General features: G+C 41.8%; 1 protein-coding gene across 2 annotated transcripts in view; it reads right to left on the bottom strand.

The window, feature by feature from the left end:
* Nucleotides 1-908: 908 nt before the first annotated feature.
* Nucleotides 909-11,376, bottom strand: part of LOC102294757 — a 17,971-nt gene continuing 7,503 nt past the window's right edge. Inside the window, exons 12-20 of one of the 2 annotated variants that reach the window (XM_042214417.1) lie at nucleotides 10,818-11,053; nucleotides 10,650-10,693; nucleotides 10,440-10,555; nucleotides 9,555-9,790; nucleotides 9,189-9,298; nucleotides 7,580-7,695; nucleotides 6,980-7,215; nucleotides 4,913-5,019; nucleotides 909-4,688 (exon numbers count right to left, since the gene is read on the bottom strand). In XM_042214417.1, coding sequence (XP_042070351.1) covers nucleotides 3,593-4,688; nucleotides 4,913-5,019; nucleotides 6,980-7,215; nucleotides 7,580-7,695; nucleotides 9,189-9,298; nucleotides 9,555-9,790; nucleotides 10,440-10,555; nucleotides 10,650-10,693; nucleotides 10,818-11,053 — 2,297 coding nt within the window. In that variant the 3' untranslated portion in view covers nucleotides 909-3,592. The remainder of the gene's footprint in view (nucleotides 4,689-4,912; nucleotides 5,020-6,979; nucleotides 7,216-7,579; nucleotides 7,696-9,188; nucleotides 9,299-9,554; nucleotides 9,791-10,439; nucleotides 10,556-10,649; nucleotides 10,694-10,817; nucleotides 11,054-11,376) is intronic. The other variant, XM_042214418.1, reaches the window with a different exon arrangement.

The raw sequence follows: 11,376 nt of genomic DNA, 5'->3' as shown, positions 1-11,376 counted from the left end.
CTCACAAATGGCACCCTTACAAACTCCAGCTACTGCAGCACAGAATTTGCAGAATGGGCAAAACAAAAATTGGAACAGGACCCTCAGTTCACGCAGAAGATTTTGTTCAGTGATGAGGCAAACTTTTATGTGAATGGTGAAGTTAACAAACAAAACCACCGCTATTGGTCTGACACTAACCCACATTGGATGGATCCCTCCAAGACTGTTGGAACAACAAAAGTGATGGTTTGGTGTGGTATATGGGGTACAACGATAGTGGGTCCATTCTTCATCAATGGAAACCTCAAGGCCACTGGATATTTGAAATTGCTACATGATGATGTGTTTCCCTCTTTATGCACTGAAGCTGGCACGTTCCCTGAGTTTTTCCAGCAAGATGGTGCACCACCACATTATGGGTGCCAGGTCCGAGCATTCCTAGATGAACAGTTTCCTGGAAAGTGGATTGGTCGTCGTGGGCCAGTTGAATGGCCCCCAAGGTCTCCCGATCTGACCCCCTTAGACTTTTATCTTTGGGGTCATCTGAAGGCAATTGTCTATGGTGTGAAGATACGAGATGTGCAGCACCTGAAACTACGGATACTGGATGCCTGTGCTGGCATTTCTCCTGCGGTGTTGCTATCAGTGTGTGAAGAGTGGGAGAAGAGGGTTGCATTGACAATCCAACACAATGGGCAGCACATTGAACACATTTTATAAGTGGTCAGAAACTTGTAAATAACTCATGAAAGAATAAAGTTACGTTGAAACCAAGCACACCATTGTTTTTCTTGTGACATTACCAATAAGTTTGATGTGTCACATGGCCCTCTTCCTATTGAAAAAACAAAAGTTGTATCCAAGATGGCCGACTTCTAAATGGCCACCATGGTCACCACCCATCTTGAGGAGTTTGCCCCCTCACATATACTAATGTGCCACAAACAGGACTTTAATATCACCAACCATTCCCATGTTATTACGGTGTATCCATATAAATGTCCCACCCTGTATAGACGCACAACCATAACACTTTCAGAAATTTTGGTTTACAAGGTTACAAAACTCAGTTCACAACTACGCATTTGATTTACAAGCACAAAATATTTTTGAAAACAACTTGAGCCCATAGAAAATGAGCAGTGGTATAAGGAAATTAAACTTTTGGATTTGGAAAGTATTCAATGCAGCAATGTTTTCTTTACTGGTATCAACAACATGTGACATTTAAAAAAAATGTAATTTTTAATTTTTTTTAACAAAGCACTCAGAGAGCGCAACTCCTCCCAAAAAGTGAGGACTATATACTACAATGTTTATGTTTGATGTTTTTATTAAAACACGCTGGTGTCAGTCTGCTATGGCGTCATAATGGAAAAAACAAAACAACACAAATCATACAATCATATTTGGTATGGTTTCTTGAAGAAATTTTTTAAGAAGACTTTGACCTTGAGCACTAACCATGAAGGTCAAGGTAAAAGGGTTTGCTAACCTTCAAGACCTAGTATATTGTTGCAAGGCTTGAAGACTATCTTAAAAAAACAAAACAAAACAAAAAACGTGGGTAACAAAGCGCTTCATTACTTTTTTTATTAACTGATTTTTTTAGGTTTGGTGTGACCTTGATCTGATGTTGAGCTGTTATTGGTATCTACCATCACAATATTTGAAAACTGTAGACACTAGACTGGCTGAGATGGCTGTAGCTCAAATGGTGCAGGTGACCACAAACCATTACCTGGAAGGTTAATGGTTTGATCCCAGTCTTCTCCCATCTGCATGCCAAATATCCTTGGAAATATACTAACCCCACGTTCATATTCCGATGCATCCATCAGAGTATGAATGTTAGATAGAAAGCACTTCGCATACAGCGTTTGAAAGAAAAAAAAAAGTGCTTGGGTGAATGTACAAGTTGCGTAAAGCGCTTTGAGTGCTCAGAATAGAAAAGCACTACATAAGAACCAGTCCATTTACCAATTAGACTGCTAAGGAACACTATATGGATAGTGCTTTTTGTAAAGTATCATTCCCTAAACTTGTAATCTATTGCGATACTATAGTTATCATTAATCCTGGGGTCTACATGTAGTAAAAAGAGGACAGCTAGAGTTACAACTATGATTTTTTTTCAGGGGGGTTGTTGACAATGAGATAATGTAATCTTTAGGGCACAGAGGTACTTTTTTTAAAAGATGTAAATCTAAAAAAAAGTGCAAACAGAGAACAAGATCATCTGAATGTGTATGAAAAATATTTAACATTTCCTGCAGATTAGCATCAATCCATTACTTCCGTCCAAAAGTCACAGAAACACTAATTTCCCTGTATCATTACGCTTTGTTTGTAGTACTGAGTTAAATCTGCACCATGTTCATTCTCAAGAAATGTAACTAATAACATTTGGTGGACTACTGATTAGCATGACTTCCGTAAACGCTAGTTATGCTGACACAATAGGTGGAAATGTACCTTTTTTTCTCCCATTTTCACAGCTCTGGCAGTTCATGTGTAGACTCAGTCAGTTTTGAAGTCTTTTTGTCCTTCCCCAGTTTCAAAGTAACTGCTGGTCAAGATTTAACAGCTCCAGGTTTATCACAATCAACTCAGTTTCACAAGTGCAAGTAAACGCCAGCGCAGGTTCAGCGCAGTACTGCTAATTAAGCTTCAATGTCCAGGATCTTTCCAAGGACTAAAGGTTCCTCCAGCTCAAATTATATCCCAAAAAAAGGAAGCTAGGCTTTGTTTACCATAGTAATCTTACATTTTAGTTCTTCTAACCTTTGAGTCGCTAACCATTATTTTGTTTTCTTTGATATTCCTTTGCCACATTGCTGCTAGCATATAGCAGCATAAACACGCCTTAATATGCTGAATCTTTGTCGAAAACAAAAAACCATAGTGAAGGAACTTGGAAAATTCGTGGACACTACATGCAAAAAGTTACTTTTAGAACCTGACCAATACTGGAGTTTTAAGAATGATACCGGTAACTGATATTCTAATATCTCAGGTGATATTTTTTACTTTTCCACTTGAAACACGAAACATAACATTTGTTATGTGTACTTACTAATGTACTTATTTCTTTATTTTAAATTTTCATTTACTGGCAAATATCTAATACTGGCCAAAAAAGATAATGTCCTACCTGCTTTAAGAGCACTAGTTTTATTGGTAAACACAAAAAATACTCAATATTTACTTTGTTTGTAAACTGAATAACCTTTGGGTCTCAGAGTTTTGGTCTGAACAAATCAAGGCATTCGAAGGCCTCAGCTGATCCTGAGAAGTTGCCTTTCTGACATTGTGAAGAACACTGAATGTAACCATTAGTTTAAGTAAGAATAAAAAAAGCAGCCCACTGTTAAAAAGTGAAAGAAAGCATGAAATAAATGGATGGTACCCTCTTACATTGGTGACGTTATCAGGAACCACTGTCATCCCTTGAACTTCAGCCGCTACCGTCTGGGCCGTCTTGAACACTCACCTTCTAACTATCTAGAAACCTATAAGCTAACTTTCCCCAGAGATCGGTTGGTATTGAGGGTGAGGCACATCTTTCCCCCTCTGGGTCACTACTGTACACACCCACCACATTTTAGTTTCATTTTTGGGGAGAGGGCATGCCGTCCGCCTTAGCATAACTGTCTTCAGTTTCAACCCTACTAAGCTGCTCTGTTTGTTGGTGGTACTTCTTCTGGTGGATCAGGAGGTGTCTTCTCACACAGTGGCCCTGGCTGAAACCTTTCCCACAGTGTGTGCACTTGTAAGGCTTCTCTCCAGTATGGACTCTCATGTGAGTCACCACGTTTGACTTGTGAAAGAACTTCTTGTTGCATTTATCGCAAGCGAACAACCTCTCCCTGCTGTGGTTCTTTGTATGGATCCGTCTGTCTGTGGCTGCCGTGCTACCCGAGTGAAGTGCCACATGTTGAGACAAAGTATCCAGGTGGCGGAAGCGCTTCCCACACACATTGCAGCTGTGTGGCTTCCCCCCCGCATGATTGGTCGGCCGGTGAAGTTTGAGCTTCAACTTGGAAAAGTTTTTTCTGTGTGGCTTATCCACTGCATGGACCCGGGACTCATGGTTCTTCAGCACCCACTTCTCAGGGAACGCTTTGTGGCAGGTTCTACATTTGTACGGCGTGTTTCCCTTGTGTCGAGCGAGGTGACCCCTGTAGCCGACGACGGTGAGGAAGGACTTCCCGCAGATGTTGCAGGTGTGCGTTTTCTGGTGAGTCTGAAGATGACTCCTGAGCTGCTCTGCAGACACTGACTGCTCTCCACACACTCCACAGAGCCTTTCTCGCTCGTCCACATGACTCCAGGCGTGTTTGATCAGCATGTTTGTCGACCCACGTAAAATCTGGCAGACTTTACAGGACAGCAGAGCCTCGCTGTTGTGAATCAACATTTTCTGCTTTGCCTTCTTTATTCGGATGACTGAATGTTTGACTCGTCGATTCCCTTTCGTCTTCTCGGGTTCACCGTTCACCAGATGATCATTGGTTATGTTTGGTTTCTCATTGGGAAGCCCATCACTCAACTCGTTGTGTTCATAAAGTATTAAAGATTGCAAGGTCGAGAGACCAGTGTACTCCAAACCACCCTCAGATTCCTTCAGCTCCACATCTTTGTGACGTGATGTTGAGCTGTTGGAGAAAATGTTCACTGGATTGTCTTCCGGTTGATGAGGGCTTCTGTGGGAACAGAAATTTAAAGTTTAGGGCTTATTGTTGTTATTAATGACAAACAGTTTACTGGTGAGTTGAGATATTCAAAGTGGTGTCTGTGTAGCATCTTCTAACACCACAGAGCATGAATTGATTGGGAGTGAATGTTTCATAAAAAGCAATCTGTCCAGTTAGACTCTTTCAGCAAACCTCAGACTTTTTAACAATTGGATCTAACAGGTGGTGCTTACCCCATGTGCAGCCCAGTTTGCTCGGTAAAGGACGGAGACTCTTCAGTGCCGTCAACTTTTCTCTGTAGGTCAAGCTTTTTCGCACTAGTCTGGACTCCCTCAGGTGCCTGCGTGAATATCCAAAACATAAAGTCGAATTAGAAATCATTAACCTCTGGTACGTGAGCATACATCAAAATAACTTTTAACCCTCTGGGGTTGCCGGACGCGCCGGCGCGTCAAAATCACATGACCAATTTAAGACGACACAGCTACAAGATGCAGCACATCGGAGTCTCCATTTCAACTTGGCTCAAAAGTGCGGACTTCAAACTATATACCAGTTTTTGAATTGTGTCGATGGGCCACGTAAAACCAGAGTTATGATAAAAAATACACCCGATGTTTTTTTCTGAACAAAACAGTGGCGTTTACAGCGGGAAGAACGGTAAAAACTGCGTTTTCTACAGATATCGCTAGTATATCTCCCTTTGCGAGTGAAAAAAGAAAAAGAAATAACACCCCTTCCCTATTGGTGTTAGAGTTTACCATGTCAGCCAATCAAAAAAATGATAAGGCATCATGTGACATTTGGTTGTTTAGGGAGAAGGGGAAGTTTTTAGGAGTGACACCCGCGACGGAAAGCGGGCGAGCGAAAGACAGAGTGAGAAAGTTTTCCTATGTGAGACATTAGTGACGTATAGCGTGTTTGGAGGCTGTAGTTAGTTTGTTGTGTAGTTATTGTCTCGTATTGTGTGTCAGTTAGACTGCTGAATTTCATATTTGCTCTAAAAAAGCCGTCAAAGGCAGATTCCAGTGTAAACGCTGTTCCCACATGGAAAACTGGACTGATGCACCTCCTGCTGTCAGACCTGCAGGGTTTAGGCCTGTGGTGTTCTCCTCTGTCTTATACTGAACACAAACTACATTTTTTGGACTGGCACAAATCATTTGTGTGCCTTCTTATTTGATGCAGAACACCTGATTGTTCTGTAAATAGATTTAAATGGTTATATAAAAAACCCCTGAGGCCTTGGCTGCATTTTTGGTAAATAGTACCTGATAACTTTGTTGTTTGCAAAACTTGTGCATAATTTTTAGAAATGTACAATTTCTATTTGCATTTCAAGTTATGAAAATGATTCGTTAAACATGTTTGTGGGTTTTACATTAAAAAATATAACTTTTTTCTACTCAGATTTAGAATTTTTTTGTCTGAATTTAGATCAACTGTGCTAATATAGTATACCAAAATGAAAGAATAACTCAAATTTCAGATATTTGAGGTTGTGCTGAAAATAATGATACCAAACAAGGTAAGAAAAACATATTTTAAAGGTGAAATATAGAGGTAAAATCAAAAGTAGTCAAAAACGGCCAATTATACCCTGGACGCCAGAGGGTTAAGGCCCCGTGATTATTTCCATTTGAACCCAGAAATAAGAATTTTAGAGCTCCCAGTCGGAATTTTCAACTGGAATGTACATCTCAAGTTGAACTAGCCCTGACTTCACAGTCCAAGACGTCCGACTTCTGAGGCAAATATAAAACGCATCAGTCACAGAGGCGTAGAGACTAGTAATCACTGGTTGCTAGGGAAAAGTGTACTTTACCTCAGTTGGTTGGTTAGTGGTTGCTAGAGGGTACTTGCTGTTGAGCGGGCGACATTTGCGAAATGAATACTGGAACAAAAATGTCCTACGATTGATTTGGTTGCCAGTAGACTTCACAGAAGGAGCCAACTTGTCTGCAAACACTTGCCAAATATTTGCTAAGTGGTAGTAAAATTGTGAAAGATGTGATGCAAAGAACTGGAGAACATGTGCCTTCAAATTTGCACCTTGTGAAATTTTTTGCCGACTGCAGCATTAAGATGGAAACTTTCCTTTGGAGGTGAATGTTATTAATTTACAGTTTGCATCTTGATTTGCACTACCTTTGTAGAATGAAGGACACACATTTAAAGCAGAGAGCAGTGTTACTTCAGTTTTTGTTGGACTTATTAGACTTTTGGTCAATTAATCTATCTAGATCTTTCACAGACATTCTGAAGGACAACACAAATATCTACCCAGTCAGATGCAGTACCTTGAGTCGAACGAAGAGGACAATGCTCCCACTGGCCTTGATGGCTCTGTACAGCTCCTCTGGAGTCAATAGCTCTACTTTTAGAGGCTGCAGTCTTCTGTTCCTGTCAGCTGTGAGGACGTCAAAAGGTTTATCAGCAGCCAGCTGAGGGAAAGTGGACTTCAGCAGTTCCACAAAGTCGGCCTCCTGCAGGCCTCGAGGACACTTCAGGTGATGAAGCGGGTACTTATTATACACTGAGAAAAAACAGAGAAGCTCCAATAGTCAGGCAGGTAGTTATCCATGAGACAGACACAACAAACAGTATGCTGACTGTACTAACATTAACAAGAAAAAAAGAGACAGCTCACCTTACAAGCTACTGCTGCATTAGGCCTACAGATTTTTTTTTTAAATAAATTTGATATAAAACCCTAGTGACAGCAATCCTAAAGGCAACTTTGTCCAACTTTGCCTAATTTTCCAAATCCTGACACTGAAAGTTGAAAACCTAAACAAACACATATCTAAATAATCTAATTTTTAGGTATGGCCCTAAAAATACATACCAGTGCACATTTGTTACCAATCTGAACACAGAATGAGCAGTTTTAAATTTACCTTTAGGTGAAATCACATTGACATCCCAGTCCTGCACAAAGCGGATCCTGAGATCTACATGGGAGCTTGATTGGCTAATCCGAGGCCTACCAGGCTTCCTCCTGTCGGACTGATCCCTGGGAAACAATAACATTAGAGACAGACACCACAGCGTTACACTGGCCCCTTTACAGTTATTACCTTTATCTATTTTAATAAGTTGAACAAATGTGAGAAATATTTCCGGAAGCAGTAAAGATTAGCTTCAAATTTAAGTCCTGTCACTGCAGCAGAGTAAGACAATGTTCAGTACGTTTTTTTTAATCTGCAAAAAATACTTTTTTCTTAGACCGGAAAAGTTGGAAGAGCGAGTGTCTCTGAAGGTTCTCAGTCATCCAGGTCATCGTAGTCTCTTTCCAAGCTCCTTAGATTAAGCGAGGTTTCCTCCATCTATCATACATCTTCTACCACTGAACTGAGTTCGAGAAGCTGGAATAGCTGTCTAAGCAGAGCTCCCTGGCTACCTTCTCAACGTCTTCTGGGGGATGCCAGGGTGTTCCCAAACCAGCAGATGGTCATGTGACAAAGGCAGAGATTGCCTTTACAACCATCAAGATCCCAAGACTTCAGCAGCAGGTCCTTGAGCTCCTGAACTGGGCCCATTGTTGAACCACCTTGGAACAGTCTTCGTATCTACCAAGCACTCCACACCAAGAACAACCCACAAAAAAGCTGGATAGAGCACGTTTTAATTTTCATCCATACCACCTTCAGCAACTGACTGGCTCAATGAACCCCCCACATTATTTAGTCCATTTTGGCCGGTGTGGTGGAGGACACCAAGGAACAAGGTCGTGTTGACTGGAGCATTAAAGTACCCCAACAAAGTTGATGCACAGGAATACTGACAATATTTTTCCAACTCACTGTCAGTGATTGTACATCAGTGAACACCACAACTTTTCTAAACTTGACAGAACTGGAGACTATAAAGTGCACCCTTCCACAGGTATGTTTTCTATGGCCTACTGGGTAACACCAAGGTCCAGGAAACCTCCATGTGAAGACACCACCTCAACTTTGAAATCTAGGGGCCTTTTTATACCTGCTGTGTGGTAGACCGGAATCAGGATATGTTATTAATCCCCAAGGAATTCATGTAAAATTATGACAAAGCTGACATCAAATTGATATACCAGCTGCTGTCACTAGGTCTAGCTGTACTGCTGCCGCTCCAGGGTTGAAATGTTGGTTTTTACTTTTGTTTTAATGATAAATCAATAGTGAAGCTCAAAGTCACAGATTATACAGAGCGAGATCCTGCAACACAGTGCTGACATTATCTGAGTGAGGACACCAAAACAAAACAGCCGCCTCCTGTGCCGTAACAGTGAGCATAAATGGATTGGGCTGGGTGACGACATCACTGGCGGCACTTGCAGCGACCAACCTGGCAGTATGCTGGTGCCGTGAAGTGCAGCAGCTTTCAGTGACAGTCTTGTTTCTTCAGTTACTACCTAACACTCACGACCACATGCGAGTTTGAAGGTTCAAGCATCATCACACGTATGTTCCTGTCTCTTTATAGATTTCTATTGAACGGCTAAGACGGATAGTTTGACCGACTCACCTCCCATGCATCACAGTTTGTTCAGGTAAAAATGACGACTCTGTAGCTGTGTCCACTTTTTTCTGCAGGTGTTCAAGCTTCCTCGCACCAACCTGGACTTTCTCTGGTGCCTGAAAGAGTTTCGTATTAAAAAAATAAAAAGAAAAGAAATTTTTAAAAAAAGAGGAGAAAAAAAAATAAATCACAAAATGTCTTTGCTTCAGCAGAAAACAGTCTTCGATGCATGATAAGGGCATCCACATTTAGTTTCAAGTTTGTACCAGAGAGCAATGTCGTACTTGCTGTACATGTTGTTTGTGTAGTTTCTTTAAAGGTTTCCGGATAATGTCGAGTAGGAGTATTTTAAAATGTAGTGAGTCACGGTACCTTCAGTCGAATGAAGAGGGTATTGATCCTTGATGAATCAATGGCCTTGTAGACCTGCTCTGGAGTCAGTGACTCCACATTCAGAGGTTGCAGTTTCCTGTTTTTGTCAACTGTGAGGATGTCAAAAGGTACGTTAGCAGCCAGCTGAGGGAAGGTGGACCTCAGCAGTTCCAGAAAGTCGTCCTCCTGCAGGCTGCGGTGACACCGCAGTTTGTGAAGTGGGTAGTTCTGAAATACTAAGAGGAAAGAGAAAAATGAATCCCCTCAGTCACAGCTTGTTCAGTTATCCATGACGTGTACAACACATAACTAAAAACAGTAAAGATGCTGGGAAGCTTTTTGGCTGATTTATTGTTATTGAACTGAAGCAAACAACCACAGTCAGGGCTCTTATGAAAATGTAAAATCAGACTTTTTTATTTCTCATTCATGTTTTACAGCTTCAACCCACTCTGCTGGTCTCTAAAGACTGTTTCATTTCCAAAGACTAGACAAGTCAAGACCACGGTAATTCCTGCCCCGCAGGGAAGGAGTATGTAATCGGCTCAGTTCGTCTGCCTGTCTGTTAGCAGTCTAGCATCCACAGTAGACCCATGAGTACCTAGGGTGGCTAACCATTAGACCTTCATGGTTACTGCCCAAAGTCAGAGTTGACATTGAAAGAAAATTTCACAAAACCATTTCGAATAATATACAATATGCAGTACTTGTCATAGACCACACCATGCCGTGTCACCACAGCACAAGGAATAAAGTTAATTATTTACATTTTTAAGGACGGGCAGAGGACAATAGCTCTGCTGTCTGCTAGCATCCACAAGCTTGCTGTGTATGGATGGCAGCTGAAGCCGTTTCTGGACACACAAGTAGCAGCTGTGCATTTACCTTGGGGTGCGACCACCTCCATCTGAGAGTCCTCCAGGATGCGGATCTTCAGATCTACGTGGGAGTCTGATCGACTGAGCTGAGGCTTGCCCAGGCTCTTCTTGTCAGACTGAACTCTGGGACACAATAACATTAGTGATGGAGATCAGGCGATAAAACGAGAGATTAAATTGCTTAATGAGCAGCTGAGGCTTGTTAACATTAACTCACCTGGTGTCCAGTCTGGTTGGATTTGGGGTGGACGGACCGGCTCCCTGTTCCCCCAGAAGGTAAAAACAAAAGAGGTTTGTATCTTAAGTGTTTCCACCAAAAACAGCAACACTGTCCTTATTTTTATGAGCGACAGATCACATACTTGGTCTCAAGTTTACACGGTACCTTCAGTCGGACGAAGAGAGTAGTGTTTCTCCTTAAGGTGATGGCTCTGTGGATCTCCGCCGGTGTCAGCGTGTCCACACTCAGCGGCTGCAGTACCCGGCTTTTGTCAGCAGTGAGGATGTCAAAAGGTTTACCTGCAGCCAGCTGAGGGATGGAAGACCTCAGCTGGTCCAGGAAATCAGCCTCCTGTAGATCATAAGGACACCGCAGCTCCTGAATGCGGCTTTTCAGAAACACTGGGAACACAAAAGCCAAGTAGGTAAGAGTCTGAACTAATAACACGAGTTACAGAGGATATACTGCTGCTGTAGCTTGTGCTGGTCACAGTCACAGCCGGCGATTACCGAGAACAATCGAAAAGGTTCACAGTTATATATCAGTTACAGTCATTTGGTTTAAAACGACCCAATGTTATTTGAGGCGAAATTTCTTTAAATATGATTAATACGTTAACATGACTCAGACCCGTGTGTTGATTTTGTACAAGCCTGCAGGCACTCACAGAGCCTCTTTATAGACAGACTGTTAACATTTCAGAGTCTCAGCAGAAAAGCTTCCA

The sequence above is a fragment of the Haplochromis burtoni genome, unplaced genomic scaffold (assembly GCF_018398535.1).
Source record: "Haplochromis burtoni strain Fernald_Lab_line unplaced genomic scaffold, NCSU_Asbu1 Contig_561, whole genome shotgun sequence".
Lineage (NCBI taxonomy): Eukaryota > Metazoa > Chordata > Actinopteri > Cichliformes > Cichlidae > Haplochromis > Haplochromis burtoni.
Note: the sequence above shows the minus strand (reverse complement) of the source record. Positions and strands in the feature narration are given on the sequence as shown.